This window comes from Ascaphus truei, chromosome 6, assembly GCF_040206685.1.
Source record: "Ascaphus truei isolate aAscTru1 chromosome 6, aAscTru1.hap1, whole genome shotgun sequence".
NCBI lineage: Eukaryota > Metazoa > Chordata > Amphibia > Anura > Ascaphidae > Ascaphus > Ascaphus truei.
In genome coordinates this window covers 134,055,682-134,077,628 of record NC_134488.1, presented here as the reverse complement: position 1 = coordinate 134,077,628, position 21,947 = coordinate 134,055,682, and the positions used below count along the sequence as shown (strand labels likewise).

Here is a 21,947-nt window from a genome sequence, read left to right as displayed (position 1 = left end):
CACAAGCCCTGCCCGTGAAGTGCCAGAGGCCACTCAAAGTGGCTCTGTTGTGCCTAAAGTTGGTGGCAAAAGAAAAAGGAAAATTCAAGAGACAACAAGCAGGCCTGTTACTCGCTCGCAAAAGGAACAAAAAAAATAAATGTTATAATTCAGAAAATATGTCTTTGGCCTTGTTTTGTTGACTTCAGATTATCTAATTACTATTGTATGTATGCTGAAGACTGTGTTGTTTCCAAACTTTCAACTATGTTCTTGTACACGTGAAGTTTTGGAAATGTTAACACTCATAATTAATTGTGTTATAAATATTTATGTTGTAATCGTCTGTTCAGTAATGGTCCACCAGGAGCCAGTTGCTAAGTTTAGAGAAGCTGCCATTGACTTTGCAGCAAAACATTGCATTTGGGTGTGTTAATTGATGTAAGAATTGCATATGCATATTAGTCACATGCAATTATTAAAACACCTAAGTAAGTGCAAACATCTTTCTTGTACGTGTACAGCAGGATTATGTGTAAATTATTACTTACCTTTGCCTTGCTTGGCCATTGTAATTTTGTCCTTTAATCAGTTGTGTGTTCGTTTCTATAACATCTCAGAATGTATAATAATATATATACACACACACACACACACACACACACACACACACTGAGTGAGTGTGAGTGTGAGTGTGAGAGTGTGTATATATATATATGTATATGTGTATATATATATGTATATATGTGTATATATATATGTATATATGTGTATATATATATGTATATATGTGTATATATATATGTATATATGTGTATATGTGTATATATATATATGTATATATGTGTATATATATATGTATATATGTGTATATATATATGTATATATGTGTGTATATATATATGTATATATGTGTGTATGTATATATATATATATATATATATATATATATATATATATATATATATATATATATATATAGTACTATATAAACTGGTATACACAAACTAATACACTTCATGCTTCCTTGTGAAAGCACACTATTTTAATAATACAGGCCTAATGTTTGAGAAATATCCTAAGTATGAGACTCTAACAGTATTGTGCTTAAACAAATGTTTATTACTTAATTCAATCATGTTTCTCACCATTTAAATAGGTTTCATACAAGGTATACTTAATGCCATCAATGTTGTGTGTACTCCTGCAATATAAAAAAAAATAAAATATTATATATAAATATATATATATTTTTATAAGAGATATATTTATATATATATATATATATATATATATATATATATATACACACGTATTTAAACTCATGCAGACAGGGAGTTAACCAGACTTTCACATACACACAGAAATGTAAGCGGGGAAAAAACATTTCTTTTTGCAGGTGTGTTTTTACTGATATGCCTGGCTAAGAAATATTTTCACACACTGGTCTTTGTTAGTTTTCAAAAAAACACTATGTGAACGCATTCACAGTCTAGGGATGTTTTTCACAAACGAGATAAAAGAAGGAGAAATGTTTCTCCCACAGTCCCATATCACGAACCACAACTGTTAACCCAATTAGACAACCAAATCCAATTGGCGTTTGAAATAAGGAGTCAAAGTAGTTACTTTTGTTGACCTTGACAAGGAAAAACAGGAGTTTGTTAGCCATTCAGCACATTCATTTTGATGAGCAAATAACACAGACCTGCACACAGCTTTTGTGCTACTCAGACATGGCTGATGAATTCGTTAACAATATTAATCCCCTTTTAGGGTATAAGTACATGATCTGTGAAGCCATCTTGAACAGTCGCGGACAGAAAGCAAGCACACGCCAAATCGATGATTTCATTCGAGCAAAATATCCTTATTACCAAGACCGTAAGCATGCACGGAATTTTAATTCCTCAATAAGATTCACTTTATCAAGTAATGACTTTTTTGAACGTGACCAGGATAAGCTACAACACACCTATGGTTTCTGGAAGATTGCCCCGGAAAAACAATTTATCCTGAAAGACGGCACTTATATTGTCGTGAAAGGCATATTTATTCCTAATGGCAATAGCAATGTATCCGCTACTACTGATCCGTTTGAATCGATACGTGCTGCAATATCTGCAGCCTCCATTCCTGAAACCCACATTGTACAAGAACAAAAGTACTATGATTATGTACCAAGCCTTTCAGCTGAAATTGCATTGGAATGGGAACCGGAAGAAATGAACCTACCTCCCGACCAATTATTTGAAGAAAGCAGTGGCGATTCCTATGAGCGCATCCTGGAGGAGATATGTGCCATACTGGATTCAGCGGTTGGGTTAAGCGTGGATGAAAATGGCTTGCATTTCTGGAGCGACCAGTTGCAGCCAGGCGAAGAGTTAATTCTAGAAGAATGGTAAATATAACAATCGTTATGCGTTGACTCTGCGTTTAAATTTTTTTTTTTTTTGTAACCACCATTTTCACTTTCAATGCGTGGATACAGCGTAACATTGCAGACTGCATAACATGTAGCGATCACAAACAAATTGTTTCCTAATACAATATAGTAGGACCTGAAAGAGTAGTACACATTGCTGACGGAATAAATATACGTACTTTCCTATCCCTTTAAACATATTAGCAACATTTTACCATTACTCTAACACATACCTGTTTTGTTATCATGCAACATCTACAACATTGAAAACCGGGTCCACCACGTATGACGTGGGACCCTTGTCATGGGCCAAGGCGTCCTTAAAAAGGATTAGTGATGTAAGTCCCGCCCCCAAGCGACGTGCGCGCCTCAAAGCCTATTGGCTGTCATGTTTTGTTATAGTAACGGTAACTGCAGTGTGTCATGTGTGCGGCTCAGTGTTTGTAGGCGTCAACTGGGCGTTAGCCGAATGTTAATTGAGTGGGAGGAGTGTTAGCGTGCGTTTCACGGTGGTTTAACATGACGTCACACGTATTGCATTTGCGCATTGTGTTATCGGCCGTCCTTTCTGTCCAAACACGTCTGTTTAAAAAGAATACAGATGTACTCGTTTAGAACGAATGTAGTTTCGTCTTCATTGTATTTGAAATAAAGATGTTATGTTTACTGGTATTTTCAACATGTATTGAACGCACAACGTACGCTTTGTTTTGCGCATGCGCTAACAGTTAGTGGAGCCAAGCGTGAAGTGCGTGCGCACACAAAGATGTGCGCGCACATCTTTCAGTATACAGGCAACGTTCACTTCTTATACATAGTTATGCCTGCTACAAATTTAAAGAAACATTACATACTGATGAACAGTTTTACTTCTAACATATAAGTGAGTGACGTGTGTATCTACACAATCATATAGAGCTGCGTAACGCGTTGTCACGGATGCATATCTAGTAAGGTGCCATCTTTGACCATCATGTGTTTGCTGTATTTCAGAGATGTCGGGGAAGATACAATCGGATCAATGTATGATTTCAGAAGAGTCTACCTTTATATGAGATGATTGTGAGGAGGAGCCACCGACTACTATACTACATATGGAACTAATTTTATATTGCTTGCAGCGCTTATTAACAAACAATTAAAAATGTGATACCCTTATGCCTATATTGCATAAGCACTTAATTAACATAATGATGTTGCAAAAGAGTGCCTCATGAATTTTTATTGAGTGTTCTTTAATGACTACTAACATTTTATGACATGGTGTGTTTTATATATAACAACCATTCCCACTCTGCTAACACATTTGTGTATTCTAATATGTAATGGAACGTATGACTGTCGAAACTATGTAACAATAATAATAATAATATGAGCATGTTCATGTATAGGGCTGCTAGTTGTACGCAGCGATTTACAGACACATGTTTCAGCCTGAGGTCCCTGGCCCGTGGAACGTACAAATGTTTTTTGCCGCATGAGGCACAGGGAGATAAAGTGACTTGGCCAAGGTCACAAGGAGCCCACACCGGGAATTGAACCAGACTCCCCTGCTTCAAACTATCAGTGCCAGTGTGTGTCTTTACTCAGTGAGCCACTCCTTCTCCCAATGTAAAGGACACTTACAACCAAGTAGCCATTTATTTTTAAAATCTCTTGTTACATGGGTATGTAGATAAAATGGTTTGGGACTGTAGCAAATAATGTTACTGGCCAGATGTTATGGTCCCCTCCAATGCATGATGTTCTGAATATGACATCACCATCATGTTATGAAGTACGTTTCTGTGTATATTTCATTAACCTAACTAACTATAGTTTACTGTGTTTATTAATCGTTTAGAAATACATAGTATAGTCAATATGATGATATAAGCTACCATAATAAAGCTGGTGTTATCATTTGTCGGTGTTATACATGGATCCTACACCAATTGATAGAGACACAAACAGTTGTCTTAAAAAGTGTGTCTATGCTAGTGATGAATGTGCTCCCGTAAGTAAACAAATAAGTACAGTTATCCCCTTTTCTCCAACCACCTCTATATTACATTAATGGAAATTATAAGGAAACCTACATAAAATGTGATGAAATGTGAGTAATCATTTTGTAATACAATGCACATGAAAGCTCAAGAGTAGCTAAATGCATATACATGATACAGAAAGTACATATATGTAACATTTGTGTTTAAACCAATATGTTGGGTTTTTAGTTCCAATAATTATAGGAAGATTGAGGTAGCCACATCTTATGAGAGATGTCAGCAAATATACATACCATGATCAGTCATACTGGAGATATACCTATAATGCAAAGGAACAATATATAAATTGCAAACATTGACATGCCATCTTCAGTACCGTAAACAACACAGCAAAGTGTGTATTTGGTGTTAAATGTACAACACCATGTATATTTCATGACATTCAAAATGTAAATCAGCCTGGTGTACACATCATATGGATGTACATGTTACACTGCACCAATAACATTGTATGTAAGCATACTAGAAGCATGAATGATTATGGGCATAATATGTGTTTTGTCTTAGCATAAGGAATAACACAATGCTACAATATTATTGCTTTGTTACCCAAGTTGTATTCACATACACACAACTAAAGTACAATTGAAGAGGGATTATATAACCTGTGCAACAATAACATACCGGTGCCACATCCCTTTGTGCACACAGCAGAGAAAAGAAAGGTGTGCAACCCATATTCATCTGTGTCCTAACAGAAGGTTATATAAAGAAACATTATTGTTAATATAACATAATTAAACTATAAAAGTAGTACTAGGAACATATGAGTTTGTACTTACAAGAAAAAAATGAATTGATGAGATTCTGTCGTGTCTGGCCACCACTGGCTGTTTGTTCATTTTCAGCAGCTACATGGGTGGGATGCTCGTCTACCAAAGCCTCAGCTAGGTCTGACTGTACATTGTGCCTGAGTGCAACATTGTGCAAAATGCAACAGGCAAGGATAATATCAGACACTTTTTGAGGCTTGTATAGAAGAGCCCCACCAGTTCTGTCCAGACACCTAAACCTGGTCTTGAGTAGGCCAAATGTCCTCTCTATAACAGATCTTGTAGATATATGGGCTGCATTGTACCTGTCCTCTGCTTCAGTTTGAGGGTTTAGCACCGGAGTCAAGAGCCACGGCCTAATTCCGTATCCTGAGTCACCTATAATGAATGGAGCACACATAAGCTGACATTAGTGATCAAATTGTACAATGCCAACATTCCTAAATCAACATGTGTTTTGTGTTAGAACATGTAAATATGTACTCACCCAGCAGCCAACCAGGTTCAAAATGTCCCTCTTCGAACGCATGGAAGACTGAAGAGTTCCTCAGGATAGAGGAATCGTGACTGGAACCAGGGAACTTGGGTACCACATGCATTATCCTCATCGTGGCATCACATACCACCTGTACATTGAGTGAATGGTAGTGCTTCCGATTGCGGTACACATGCTCACTCTGACTAGGTGCAATCAAAGCAACATGTGTGCAATCGATTGCACCCAGCACACATGGTATCCCTGCTATATTATAAAAGCCAGTCCTGACTTCCAGCCACTCTGTCGCCTCTGTAGGAAAATGAATATAATTCCTAGCGCGTCTATTGAGTGCATAGAGAAACTGGGTCAAGGCCCGCGAGAATGTAGATTGCGAGACCCCGCCCACTATGCCCACAGTTGTCTGGTATGACGCGGAAGCAAGATAATGTAATGAGCACAGCATTTTAACAAGCCCAGGGACTGCACGACCTCTGGCTGTGAAAAAATCTAAATCCCCCCTTATCTCCTCATAAAGAGATAAGATTGCTGCTGAACTCAAACGATAGCGACTTACAATCTCCTCCTCACTCATCCCATCTAACAGGGTTCTCTCCCTGTACAGACGCGGACGAGGCACAAGTTGTCTCCTCTGTCTTCTCCTCTGATCTCCTGTCCCTCTACCTGTCCCTCGGCCTGTCCCTCTCCCTGTCCCTGTCGTATCCGCGTCACTGTCACTGTCCCTCGGTGTGTCCCTCCCTTGCCCTATATGATTGTCTTCATCATCAAGCATGTCATAGAAAAGAATGTTCCTCCGTCTCCTAAACATTCGCAACATTTTGAAATGAGTAGCTGTGAATGAGCAGGTAATGTGCGTCCTTTAAATAGGTATGTGATGATGTCAGGTGACATAGTAAAATGCAAGGTGTTACATTAACATAATAAAGTACTTCTGTGGCAAGCTGTGTGCACTTGTTGTTCTAAGTATTTGTTGTGTGTATTCTGCAGGGAATGATGATATTTGGCAATGATGTGACGTGAAGCTTTGTACAAAGATTGCTTGCAAATAAATAGTTGCATGTGCAATGCATGTAACACTTGTGAACGCAAGAGTCAGTCATGTAATGAGACAAAAAGGCTGAGATTGACGTGGGAAAAGTTTTGTGTAACATGTGTAATTATCCATGTTATTGTGACATGTTGGCAACAATGAATAGTCGTGTGCATATGCATGCATTTGTGTAAGGAGGATAGTTGGTATAGAATGAGTTTACAAGGTGTCCCAATGATGAATTACTGTACATGTGTGTATAAGTTAGGTTGAAGTGCTTGTAATGCAACGGTTACAATGTAAACATGCAATGTGATTGAGCGTCCAATAAGTGACGTCATGAAAATAGGGAGGACCCAAAAGTATATGTAAACATGAGAATACAGATGTACATGAACGTTTAAAGATGCGTGTCACATTACAAGCATTGTGTAATGTAAAGGAAGATGAATATACTGTGTATGTGTGACATGTGTGACATGTGTGACATCATGTAAATAATTGTCGCTGAGTTGAGTAAAATGTGTGATATGATGTGAGGTTCTCCTTTAAGAGTGTAGTATAGTATTTTCCCTTGCCACATCATCACATGATGAGTAATGTGACCCGCAAATGCTGAAAACATGTAAAAGTCGAATGTTATGCAAATAAGACACATCAGCTGTGACACAATGCAGGGAATGCCCCCACACTGTAATGCAAATCCCCCTTGTATTGTGAGCAATGAAACGTAAACAGTACTATACTGTTATACGTCCCCGCTCCATTGACTTCCATTGATGTACAGAAGATGTTTTTTTTCTAAGTGCCGTTCCGGCAGCCTTAGCGATCGTTCTCCCGTCCAAAATGCCAACTTTAGTTGGCGGGAGAAATCGGCCATAACATCTCAATTTCGTAGTGCCGATCAGCCCCGATAAGCTGTTTTTTTTTGTTGAATCCAGCCGATTTAAAAAAGTGGCGATCAGTGTCGAAAACAGGCTTATCGGCAGGCGACTGGCCATAACCAAATTATCGGCTCCGAAACCTGGCGATATGAAGCACTTATCGGCGCTTACTGAATCTCAAACCCAATTTTGGCTATAACATGGCCATATTTCCCTTATCAACGCTTACTGCATGAGGCCCTTAGTCTCATCCTACCCAGACTTATACACCCAGATCAAGTCGGATTTATCAAGGGCCGGCAAGCAGCGGATAATACACGACGATTTATTGATCTGTTGGATTTGGCAAATAGTAAGGCAACTCAAAGCATGTTGTTAAGTCTGGATGCAGAAAAAGCTTTCGATAGGATAGACTGGCCATATTTAAAAGAGACGCTTGCAACATTTGGCTTTGGAGATCGGGTGAGCGAGGCGATTCTGTCGCTGTACTCTAACCCCACCGCCAGGGTCATACACCAAGGCTACCCCTCTCTGCCATTCCAAATAAAGAGTGGCACGAGACAGGGCTGCCCATTATCCCCACTTTTATTTGCCCTTTGTATCGAACCACTGGCGGCGCAAATCAGAGGAAACCCAGACATCTCAGGGTTAAACGCATACTCCCAAACCCATAAAGCGGCCCTGTATGCGGATGACATCCTCTTGATTATCACAAAACCCCTTACTTCCCTGCCAAACCTATTCGCCCTACTAGATCGATTCGCTAAGGTCTCCGGCTTCAAAATCAATCAATCCAAGTCGGAAGCCCTCAATGTCAACCTCCCTAGACACACAGAGAAATTACTAAAATTAAATTTCAAATTTAACTGGCAACAAAACCACATAAAATACTTGGGTGTCCACATCACCAAAACTGTAAAGGACGTGTACAATGCAAATTACCCCAACCTGATTCGGACCTTAAAATCTGATTTACGGAAGTGGACATCCAAAAGGATATCCTGGATTGGACGTATCCATAGTGTCAAAATGAATTTACTCCCCCGTTTATTATACCTCTTCCAAACTCTCCCAGTGCCACTCAGTTGGAGGGACTTGCACTCACTTCAATCTGAAATATCCAAATTCATCTGGGGAGGTAAAAAACCGAGAGTAAGTAAATTAAATATGAAAAGATCTGTGGCGGCGGGCGGCCTGGCTGTACCCTGCCTGGTATCATATTACAAGGCGGCACAATTAAGTCAGATTGTACAATGGCATTCTAACCCAAAGTTAAAGAGATGGGTGGAATTAGAAAATGCTGCATGTGCACCTCTGGAACTGAGCAGCTTAGTTTGGTTACCTAAAACGGCGCGAAAATTTACCGTCATGCCGCTCTCCTCAATGACCAACTCAGTGTCAATTTGGGAGTCTACGAAATTTCGGCATTCCCTTACGACAAAACATTCTATGGTTTTTAAACAAAGAGCAGAACATGCACAGTGGCTGAGATGCTAACATGATATGAGTTAAACTCATATGCTTCCGCGGTTACCATGGTAACTTTTACATTGCACTGGGCTCTGGGGAGAGCTTCATTTTATCCTCCTGGAAATGTATTATTTGAAACGCTTAAATCTCCTGAAGGGAGCATAAGATGTTACAAATAAAAACCTCGTTGGAAAGGTCTTCGGGGAAAATACAAACAAAGAGGGTGATTAGTGCAGACTGCTGTGTTAAGGTCCCCTGTTATCTGTGGAACAATGAGGCTATTTACCAAGTGTTGCAAATGGCAATTTTGTCATAAAATGAATGCATCAAAATCTCAAATGTAATTGCGCGTGTGTGCGTGTGTGCGCGTGTGCGTGTGTGCGTGTGTGCGTGTGTGCACCTATTGTATTGTATTGTATGTCTTTATTTATATAGCGCCATTAATGTACATAGCGCTTCACATTAGTAATACATGTGGTAATCAAATAAATAACAGATAATATAAATAACAGATCATGGGAATAAGTGCTTTAGACATAAAAGTAACATTTCGGAAGAGGAGTCCCTGCCCCGAGGAGCTTACAGTCTAATTGGTAGGTAGAACGTACAGAGACAGTAGGAGGGAGTTCTGGTAAGTGCGTCTGCAGGGGGCCAAGCTTTATGTATTGTGTTCAGAATATCCACAGTGCTATTCATATGCTTCTTTAAGCAAGTGTGTCTTAAGGTGGGTCTCAAAGGTGGATAGAGAGGGTGCTAGTCGGGTACTGAGGGGAAGGGCATTCCAGAGGTGTGGGGCAGAAAGTGAGAAAGGTTTAAGGCGGGAGAGGGCTTTAGATACAAAGGGGGTAGAAAGAAGACATCCTTGAGAAGAACGCAAGAGTCTGGATGGTGCATAACGAGAAATTAGGGATGAGATGTAAGGAAGGGCAGAAGAATGTAAAGCTTTAAAAGTGAGGAGAAGAATGGAATGTGAGATGCAGGATTTGATCGGAAGCCAGGAGAGGGATTTCATGAGGGGAGATGCTGAGACAGATCTAGGAAAGAGTAGAGTGATTCTGGCAGCAGCGTTTAGGACAGATTGTAGGGGAGACAGGTGAGAGGCAGGAAGGCCGGACAGCAGGAGCTTACAGTAATCAAGACGGGAGAGAATGAGGGCCTGAGTCAGAGTTTTAGCAGTCGAGCAACAGAGGAAAGGGCGTATCTTTGTTATATTGCGGAGGAAAAAGCGACAAGTTTTAGAAATGTTTTGAATGTGAGGGGCGAATGTGAGAGAGGAGTTGAGCGTGACCACTAGGCAGCGTGCTTGGGCTACTGGGTGAATGATTGTAGTTCCAACAGTAATGTGGAAGGAGGTAGTAGGGCCAGGTTTGGGAGGAAGTATGAGGAGCTCTGTTTTAGCCATGTTGAGTTTATGATGATATAGCAGAGAGACATCCAGAAACTTTGGTTTGTACAGCAGGTGTAAGGACAGGTGTTGAAAAGTATATTTGCGTGTCGTCGGCATAGAGGTGATAATTAAACCCAAAAGATGTTATTATGTCACCTAGAGAGAGTGTGTACAGAGAAAAGAGAAGAGGTCCCAGGACAGAGCCCTGGGGTACCCCCACAGAGAGATCAATAGAGGAGGAGGAGGTGTTAGCAGAAGAGACACTGAAAGTACGATGGGAGAGGTAGGATGAGATCCAGGATAGAGCTTTGTTCCGAATACCTAGAGTATGGAGAATGTGAAGGAGAATAGGGTGGTCCACTGTGTCAAATGCTGCAGAGAGGTCGAGTAATATGAGCAGAGTGTAATGACCTCTGTCTTTGGCAGCATGGAGGTTGTCAGTTATTTTAGTGAGGGCTGTTTCGGTGGAGTGAGCAGAGCGGAAGCCAGATTGTAGAGAGTCTAGGAGAGAATAGGTGTTGAGAAAATGGAGCAAGCGAGAGAATACAAGACGTTCAAGGAGTTTAGAGGCAAAAGGAGACAGGTCGATAGTTAGAAAGACAGGTAGGGTCAAGCTTGCGGTTCTTGAGTAATGGTATGACTGTTGCATGTTTGAAGGAGGATGGAAAGGTTCCAGAGCAGAGGGAGGAGTTAAAAATGTGTGTGAGCGTAGGGATTATAGTAGGAGCTAGAGGTTTTAGGAGATGGGAGGGAATGGGGTCAAGTGGGCAAGTGGTAGAGGGAGAGGAGGCGATCAACAGCGACACATCCTCCTCTGAGACAGTGGAAAAAGAGTCAAGGAAGGCAGGAGGAGAGTTAGGAAGAGGTGTAGGATGGGAGGAAGAAACAGAGGGGATGTTCTGCCGTATGGATTCCACCTTTTCCTTAAAATAGTCAGCAAAGTCCTGAGCGGAGATGGAGGAAGGAGAGGCAGCTGAGGGTGCTTTGAGTAGAGTATCAAAGACAGAGAACAGTCGGCGTGGGTTAGACTTGTGCATGTTGATTAGTGCAGAAAAATAGGCTTGTTTAGCTTGCGAGAGGGCAGAGTTGAAACAGGATAGCATACATTTGTAGTGAAGGAAGTCTGCGAGAGTGTGAGACTTCCTCCAGAGGCGTTCAGAGGAACGAGTGGAGGAACGCAGCATGCGCGTGTGGGAATTTAGCCAGGGTCTAGGGTTAGAAGGGCGAGTGCGGCAGAGAGAAAGTGGGGCATGTAGATCAAGAGACGAGGACAAGGCAGAGTTGTAGTTTCTGACCAGGTTGTCAGGGTCTGTAGCAGAGCTGAGAGAGAAGAGGGTGGAGCTTAAAGTGGACTCAAAGTCAGGTAAGTGAATAGAGCGCAGGTTTCTGCAGAACCGGGGGTAGATGGAGGTGGAGAAGGGGAGAAGCGAGATAGAAAGAATGAGATGAGGTGATGGTCAGAGAGACATTTTTACAGTACTAACCTTATTCAACTCATTGTGTGACATAAGCGTAAAAGATGTATGTGACATAGTATGGATGTTTCCTTCATTATATATTGTAGGTTAGTAAAATAGATTATTTTTACAGTATGTCTAATGTTAGTAGAATTACACTAATAATTTATCTTTATAACACAAGATATAAATAATATACTCATAATTCTTTTTAAAATTAAATTGTAAATTCAAACATTTAACTTGACAAAATCTGTCAAAATGAATTCAAAACAACAAAACTATGTATCACAAATGTGATGTCCTATAAGGAACGTTATAGTTACGAGGCACATCAGTAGTCATTTATAGAACAAAAATGTTGATGCTTAATTCAAATGTACTGTAAATATGGTCTTGGTATATACAGTAGGCCCCATGGAATCTTTGCATATAGTAAGTACATTAATGTATTTGTAGCAGTCATGTAAAATGGCTACAGTCATCTCTCCTGCTGACAGTAAGGCCTGGTAAGTTGTGGGCATGCCAGCAGTAATTATGGAGGTTTGCCCTCACACCCTGGTGGGGTGCCCTGTGTATGGATGGGACTGGTCACATGCTCTGACTCCATGGTTAGTGATGTCAGAGGTTTGTCAGCCTCAGAAGTTACATAAGGCACAGCACTGTTTCTAAAAGTTAGTCTAGTGGAGCCAGAGTTCTGCATGAGAACTGAGTTCTGCTGAGAGGAGGAGTAGTTCTACCAGAGTTCTAGTTATGTTATAGTAACTCCAGAGGAGACTGTGTCCAGGGACCTGGCACAGGGCAGTGATCCCTGCGGGGATAGGGAATCCCTATCTAAGGAGAGATACACCTTTTAAGGGAAGCACAGAGACTGATCATGAGTGGCTAATTCTCTACTGCGAGGGGCAGCTAGCCCACTCATACAATAAAGATGTTCTCAATCGCAAACCCTCTCGTGTACATATGTGGAGTGAATGTACAGAGAGGAGCACCACGGAGGAGTTCCTCGTCAGGACCATCCCCAAGTGACCGAAGGGACCCTGATGAGGTGGAGGCGCTGCACTGGAACTAGGTGAGACTCAGCACACTACCTCAGCTGCCTGTCTGGATGGGTCCTCCCCATACACCATCATGCGGGAGACTCAGGAGTCCTGTTGCCAACAGGTGCACCACCAGACACTACCACACTGTAATGGGGGCCGGTTAGACCACAGGGGCCAATGTGAGATTGGGTGGGTCAGGCCGGTTCAGAAATACCGTTACATATTCATTTGTTCAAATAGAGATGCACATTAATTTGTGTATTACAGTACTTGGAAAAGACAAATAAACAGATGCGCGCTGGCTTTTCCCTTAGTAGGAGAAGATATTATGACCTAGATCCACAAACTTTGTTAAATCCGAGCTCCTGAAACAGAAATGGATGTTGTTCCTGAGTTAACAGGGTATCATCAAAGCTAATTTTATTGCAAAAACAACGTCCAACTACATCTCATTAGCACAGGCTTAACATCACGTTATTGTAGCATAAAACTGCTTCTTATCTTACAATAATGTGATATTAAGTGTGACCTAGCATTGCTCCCATACAGACCCTGATATAGGTCTTTAGCTTAAGTTGAGAAATAGAAATAATACAGGAAAATAACACTATGCTAATTAAATCATACCTAACTGTGACTTACTGTTCACCCATCCAAACACATCCAAGCCTATTTCATGTTCTGGATGTGAGTAACGCTAAGTTTATGTATGACTTACTGTAACTGATGTAACATTAAGTCCACATGTTAACCTTGCAGGATGTGTAATGCTACGATAAAGCCTCATTTGCCTGTTATTAACCTTAATATCTGTTCCAGCTAACGCTATGCTCTTACAGTAGAATACTTAATTTAACGTGATGTTACTGTTTTTTGAATATACACCATTGTCTGGTAGTGTTAATGTGATGCTAAGTTAGGTAACATTAAGTTATAGTAAGTACATTTACAGAGCTTTGTGGATCTGGATCTAAGTTTTGCAATAAAAGATGTCTAATGTATAGTCATCAATTATTATTTTGTAAAGGGTATCAAAACAAACAAATATAACCTGGAAACGTCAGACAGGACCTTCCCAATGCCTGTACACTTCTCCATCTTTGCTTATAGAACATAACAATACATTTTGTGGAATATATGACTTTAGCTGTGGTTACACAGAGCAAAAAGAGATATGGGAGAAGTAAAGTAACATGTAAAATAGTGTGTATTTTTTGTATAGTGTGCGGGAGCAGGGGGTCTCTTGAGCTGAACCTCTTTGATTTCTGGCACAGGGACCCCCTGCTTCCCAAATAACAGGTCCCGATATGGGGCATCGGATGCCAATGTTACTGCCATTTCTAAAGCATCCGCGTCACATGACGCGGGACATTTAAATAGTGGAGGAGATACGGCACCCACCCCATATCTGGGCCTGAGACCAAAATCAATGCGGTTCATCTCGGGAGACCCCCTGCTCCCGCACAGATTTAAAAGCACAGGGGATACCGGCACCCCATAACGGGCCTGTATCTCAGGAAGTAGGGGGTCCAGATGCTGAAACCAGTGCGGTTCGGCTCAGGAGACCCCCTGCATATGTACACTAGTATTAAAATGTATATGTATACAGTATGATCGCCTGTAAGAGCCGTACATGGGGACACAGCGTCTCCATGCAGTTCTTACAGGCGGCTTTAGAATTTTAGGCACGATAGCAGCTCGCGCCATTGGGTGTGTTTCTGCCTGCAACTACCCAAACGCCCTTCACTTCTTAGTGAATCCGCATCTGCCTTAATTTTTTATCGTGGGATTACAAATTTCCCAATCAGGCGCAAAAGCTCACTGCTTAGTGACTCGCCCCAAAGTGAGGTCACTTTTTGACACCAATCTGGAAAACACTGCCCTTTATCAAAACAAGAGGTGCATTTTGTAACTTCACAAAGTGCAAATACATTACTGCCCCATGTAATATGCTGTGAAGTCATTTTCATTTGAATTAGTTTAAATCAGTTCTAGCCAAGTGTAATGAAATGGGACCATAATATCCAGAAGACTATGGGTCTTCTGCTATATCCTCCGATGCAGCCAATCAGGCCATTTTCAGCCAACATTTCCCATTGACTTTTATTTGGGAATTCAGACAGAAAACTGCCCAATTGGCTGGTTCAACATTTTTAGAAACTCTCTTAATCATTGTAGTATGAAAAGGCAAAAAAAAAGAACAATCATGATGCTATACAAACTTTAGCTGAAGAGTGTACATGAATAGCAGGCATTATTACTACTGTTAGTACTTGAAGTACTCAGGCATAACACGGAGATAAAGCATGCGTTCCCATTACTTTCAATAGAACTGCGAGAAATCTTGTGTTAAATAACATGGCAGCGTTACTGCAGCTCGGTGCATTAGCTGGAGTAATAACGATTGCTACATCTGTGTATTGGACAAGATGCAACGTTACTAGATGATATTGTATAGAGATATTACTCATCAGTTACTGTAATAAAGGGGTGAGGGGCTTTTTCTGCCCTCTAACGCTGCAATCTGTTCATTGCTGTTGTGTATGCGTGTACCATCAGTTAAAGGTGTATCTGCCCTTTTCAAACATTTCCCCTGCAACAAAATGATGTTTGATTTATTGAAAACATTATCAGGAGAATTTTAAGTTTCATGATCTTTATAAGTTCATAAACCTATTTATACTTACTTTGAAAAGTATGTTCCTGATTGCAGGAGTCTGTCTCACAGCACTGAGTTGGTACCCTGGCTTCAACCCCATTATCTGTTTTGATACTGACAGTTATATTACACAGATCCTGATTAGTTTCACAACCTTTTCTGATTGATGGACGGTATACATTGTCTGGGATAAAAACACAGGAGGAAAACCAGTCATGTTAACAAAATAATCTTCAAGACACGGAGGAAAGTAACGAGTGTCAGAGTGTACACACTGTATGTGATGGGGCATTTAGTGGGTGAGACAAAGGAGGACATTCTGAATTGCCCAAAGTGTTCGCTCAGGTTATTTTCCACTGAAAGGGGGATTTTTGTGGAAATTGGCACGAACGACCATGTCAGACAACACAGAATAAGCCAAGAAAGAAACAATGAAGAAAATAAGCTAGAGAGCATTAAAGAAGAGATTGTAAGCAACATAAATAACGGAGGGAAGAGTCTACAGTGTGACCGTTTTCAATCAAGGGCATGAATGGATTATTTGAGGGGTAAATGTCATCTCGCCATATTTATTCAATATTATATATTAATTAAAGTCCAAACTGTGAAAAGTGTTATTTAGGAAAACTGTTTGATTTGTTCTTGGTACTAGTATGATACAGTAGGAAAATTTGTATTGAAATGAGAAAATCTTGACATTTTACTGTAACTATTGTTGTTGTTGTTATATACTGTAAAGGGAAGTGGATATTCATTTAATAGGAAGGCTCCCTCTCTTTCTTTATGAACACATTCATGGAACAAAGTGCATACACACTTGCATGTTAAGATCTCACAATTACAATACACATTCGGGGTTATGCACTAAGCAGTGATAAGTGCTTTTAAGTGAGATAAAAAGCCATTATAGCGTGATACTGCCTGCTGTGAGATTCACAAGGCAGTGATTAGTCTTTTAAGTGAGATAAATGCCTTTATAGCGCGATACCTACTTCTGTGAGATTCACAAGCAGTGATAAGTGCTTTTAAGTAGCCATTATAGCACGATACTGCACTGTTATCACTGCTTTGTGAATCTCACTTCAGGCAGTATCACGCTATAAAGGCATGTGTCTCACTTAAAAGCACTTATCACTGCTTTGTGCATAGCACACAGAAAACTCACTTATCACTGCTTAGTGCATGACCCCATAGTCTCTCACATGTGTGCGACTTGGTTGGAAATAAAACACAGGGGGAATCGAAAAATAGCATTTAAGAAATGGTAAAAGGATAAGGACCCAAACTATCGGTTTTTAGTGTATATCAAGGAAAAAGTGGAACAATTCTGGGGCAAAATAATTTAACAATACTATGGGGGTGATGCACTAAGCAGTGATAAGTGGGTTTTCTGGGTGCTATGCAAAAAGCAGTGATAAGTGCTTTTAAGTGAGATAACTGCCTTTACAGCGTGATACTGCCTGCTGTGAGATTCACAAAGCAGTGATAACAGTGCAGTAACCTGCTATAATGGCTACTTAAAAGCACTTATAACTGCTTTGTGAATCTCACAGAACGCAGTATCGCGCTATAAAGGCATTTATCTCACTTAAAAGACTTATCACTGCTTTGTGAATCTCACAGAAGGCAGTATCACGCTATAATGGCTTTTGATCTCACTTAAAAGCACTTATCACTGCTTAGTGCATGACCCCCTATATGTACCAAAGTACCAAAGTCCTATTGACCTTTGCACAGGTACTGTATGCATGTTTACATTTTCTTAAATCCCATCTCACATGCCCAAACCCTTGCAAATAACCGGTATTCTGGGACCTTCATAATGTCGATGAAAATGCAAAAACAGGGCGGAAATACTTGCAAGGCTGGCCCAGTACACACAAGATTGGATGTTTTTGCTCTGTTGGATACGGACTCCATAATCAATTAGTTTAATAATCTTTCTCATGCATTTTCCTAGCTTTCCCCTGTTTATCTGATCATGTACACGAATGCAACATTTTTTGTCTAGGACAACTTGCCGCGGCCTTTCCACCGCCAGGACATTTGGCTGCTGCAAGTAAGGCAACCTCTAAAATCTTAGCTAAAAACCCTAAATCCAAAATCCTTATCCCCTTGCTCTAAACCCTCCATTTTAAACTTTACCCTAAAAACTATAAATGTGACCCCTTATCCTAAAACTCCTACATTTAACCCCCTTACCCTAGAAGCTCTAACATAGCTAACTGTCCCTCATTGGCTGAACGGCTGTGGCTCAATGGCCACAGCAAAGTGGCCGTGGCTAATTGTCCCTTTCCGAACAACACTGGCTGGGTGAGATGATGAGCCAATGCAAAGTCTTTATAACCCAGTCAGTGAATTAGTGGCCAATAATTCCCTTTTCTATGTGGGTTGTTAGTATAATATTTTATTTCAAGTGCTCCCGCTCTGCAGAACTTACAATCCAGTTTTGGTGGCACAGGGAGGCACATGGAGATAGAATGAGTTGCCCAAGGTCACAAGGAGCTGACACTGAGTTTGGAACCAGGCTCCCTGCTTTTAAATGAATGTCGTTAGTTTCACATGCAGTCCCTTTACCCACTGAGCCGCTCCTCCTTTATACGCTATTAACCTGGGGTGATTATAGTATTTTATTGTTCAATGTTATTAAGTATGAAGTTTTGTGTTTTCATATTTAAGAGACAATGGTTGTGTTCCTGTTGATTATTTATAAAGAGAGATAATTTGTATGTATTGTTTATAATGATTATTTATGTACTCTGTTGATTTTTTTTATACAGAGTATGAAATAAATATATTGAGAAAAGCTGTCTTGATTTCTGCATTCATTTATTTACAGATTTTGCAAGATGGTCATTTTAGAACGGCTAAAATATATGGGTGGCAAGTATTTTACTTACAGTATTTATTCTCAATTACAATATGCAATTGGTGTTGTAGGTATGAGGGCCTGCTTCAGGTGAGAAGAGTACCAGAGAAGGAGGAGATGTTTGTTCATCGATGTGTAACCTAGTTACTGTGTTTAAAGCTTTATCAAATGTGTGGTGTAGCCGGGTTTTATGAGCAGCGAGCAAGTAAATTACTGTACGGTTGTTATTCTAACAGAGTAGTAATAAATAACTTATATCCAGCCCTTTCATGGGAATAAAATATACAGATTTGTATCACTTTCTGTTTTTTTTTTTTTAAAGAGCATACAATGATACTAGAGATATTAGCTTGCTATGTGGCGTGTGTTCTGTTAAGTATCTCATACACGATGTAAGACCTAGATATACCCATCTGATTTGTACAGTTTGCTTCCCAATTATTCCAGTATAAATGTATTTAATTGGACATGATTATGCAAGACGAATATTTCTTGTCTTTCAAATCCAAACCAACTGTGTTATTCTCTAATAAAAACTGTTCTGATCATATAACATGTAATAGGGAAAGCTTCCCAATGTACTTATTTACCTAATATTCTCCACTACAACCAACATTGGTTAAATAGATTATGAGCACATGTATTCTTAATCATTGTTTCAATTTTTAAATTCTCAATTAATAATTTATTGTTCACATTAAACCCCGAGGAGGATTTGTAATTCAATGCTAACAGTAAAAGATTGGTTGTTGAATCCTAAACACCCACAAGTATCCCCCAAACCATAAGTACACCATTCATCTTTGCACCTACAGGATCTCAATAAATGTACATTATTTAATTATGTTTTCCCTTGTGAAATACATTTACCTCTTGCATTTAGTCACACGGATCACAATACTTGGTTTTGTAAATATATTACTCACCGATGTAACAGTTATCTGAGTATGTTATACAAGACCCTGAACATTCAACATCTATTGTAGAACAAATTGTTTTAGAATTGATACTCCAACCTTGTTGACATTTGATGCTATAAACTGCAAGAAAAGAGAGGGGGAAAAAAACATTTAGTACAGTAGCATCTCTGAGGCCACAAGGGAGAGTACATGGTGTACTGTACTTACTCATGTGCTGATCTTGATTAGACAGACTTGTGGGTTTCATGCCACACTCTTTCAATGTAATTAGAAATCATTTTGACACGGATATAATAGATAATGTTTCTATGCATCTATATAATTGAACATGCAACATGCATTTCTCACATGCCAGAATACTTTTAGGTCATGGGCCAAAACAAAGAATAACAATGTTCACAATTTGTCACAAAGAGGGTGATGCACTAAGCAGTGATAAGTGGGTTTTCTGGTGCTATGCACAAAGTAGTGATAAGTGCTTTTAAGTGAGATAACTGCCTTTATAGTGTGATACTGCCTGCTGTGAGATTCACAAAGCAGTGATAACAGTGCAGTATCGTGCTATAATGGCTATTTAAAAGCACTTATCACTGCTTTGTGAATCTCACAGAAGGCAGTATCGCGCTATAATGGCTTTATGGGGGTTATGCACTAAGTAGTGATAAGTGCTTTTAAGTGAGATAAAAAGCCATTATCGCGTGATACTGCCTGCTGTGAGATTCACAAAGCAGTGATAAGATTTTTAAGTGAGATAAATGCCTTTATAGCCCGCTACTGCCTTCTGTGAGATTCACAAAGCAGTGATAAGTGCTTTTAAGTAGCCATTATGGGAGTTATGCACAAAGCAGTGATAAGTGTTTTTAAGTGAGATAACTGCATTTTGGCACAATTTATGGCGCAATTTTTTTAGCAATGATTGTGTTTTGATGATGAAAAGCCTTTTAAGCGTGATACTGCAGTGTTATCACTGCTTTGTGAATCGCACTGCACGCAATATTGAGAAATAAAGGCATTTATCTCACTTAAAAACACTTATCACTGCTTTGTGCATAACCCCCTATAGCAGGTTACTGCACTGTTATCACTGCTTTGTGAATCTCACAGCAGGCAGTATCACGCTATAAAGGCAGTTATCTCACTTAAAAGCACTTATCACTGCTTTGTGCATAGCACCCAGAAAACCCACTTATCACTGCTTAGTGCATAACCCCCTTTATCTCACTTAAAAGCACTTATCACTGCTTAGTGCATGACCCCCATAATGTCTGTTATGATGGATTGAATAAGGACTGGTGGTGATGGCTTAGGAAGGATGAGTTAGTTAGTAACATCTATTTTCTGATAACTTTGAAGTGAGGCTCAACCACTGACATTGATGGGGGCTGCATATCATATTCTTGCAGCTGCCAAAGTGGACCAGATATAGCACCACATTTATCATGCAAAAAAACCCCATTGGAAATTGAATGGATGTTTCATCGTTTCATTTAGTGCTATTCAGTTACAGATGGGAGACCTTGCTACATAACCCCCTGAGCACTGAATTGTGTATGACTAGGGCATGAATAAAAATCTCTATTCTGCAAATGCTGTTATATCTAATGCACACACCAACAACACATCATTGATTTGGCTACATTGTAAACATTTTGGTACATGGAAATTAAGATATTGAATAAATCAGCTCACCTGTACTCATTAGAGCCACGAAGATAGAGAGAGTGCAAATGAAAGACGTCATTTTGATAGAAGAAGTTCTTTGTGTTCAAGTGTCTTCTTCTTCTGGTTGGAGTAACACAAGCTCCGGTCCTGATATTTATACCCATGTTACAGAGGATTACATACGACATTTGAAACAAAGTTAGTTGACGTGGCAGTGATGTAAGGATTGGAAAAGTCAACAAAAGAATTGGATGAGGCACCTGGCACACTGGTAGCACCTGGCACACTGGTAGTTAATGTAAATCTAATTTTTCTCATTATGCCAATATCAGTAACCATTTTAATTGAAGTGATTCACTGCCACCAGGAAATAGATATTTTCAAGTAATTTGCAGAGCTGAGCTCATTATTTACCATCATTCACATTTGCCACGAATACAACACTTATTTAATTGTTGGTAATTGGTCAAAAAATTACTTGATTCGCCTAACTTAAAAATGAATACTGTAGGTTTTACAGAAAAATGTAACAGTATAACAAAAGGGTCACCAATGCAGCCAGTCACACTAAGTGAAAGCGGGTACAAAGAAATCCTACAGTAAACGTACGGGTAGACTGGCACATGATGCTTTGTGCCTTGATGCCTGTGGGGTCATATGGAACATTCTTGAATCACTGAGAACCCAGTTTTCTAAATACAGGAATTCTAAGGAGTTAGAGGTAGATAGAGTGTTCCCCAACAAGGACCTGGACAAAGCGCTTGCCGCGGGAAACATGTTGGCCCATTTCACCTCATTTTTAGGATCAAATACATTTTTTATTTTTCTGCAGTCACCCTCTCGAC

At 39.9% G+C, this 21,947-nt stretch overlaps 1 protein-coding gene across 1 annotated transcript in view; it reads right to left on the bottom strand.

Moving 5' to 3' along the window:
* LOC142497943 (phospholipase A2 inhibitor NAI-like) overlaps positions 1 to 21,263 on the bottom strand; it is a 35,374-nt gene extending 14,111 nt beyond the window's left edge. The window contains exons 1-3 of the mRNA XM_075606415.1: positions 21,130 to 21,263; positions 19,447 to 19,560; positions 15,680 to 15,835 (exon numbers count right to left, since the gene is read on the bottom strand). Coding sequence (XP_075462530.1) covers positions 15,680 to 15,835; positions 19,447 to 19,560; positions 21,130 to 21,181 — 322 coding nt within the window. The 5' untranslated portion in view covers positions 21,182 to 21,263. The remainder of the gene's footprint in view (positions 1 to 15,679; positions 15,836 to 19,446; positions 19,561 to 21,129) is intronic.
* Between the last annotated feature and the right edge of the window lie 684 nt (positions 21,264 to 21,947).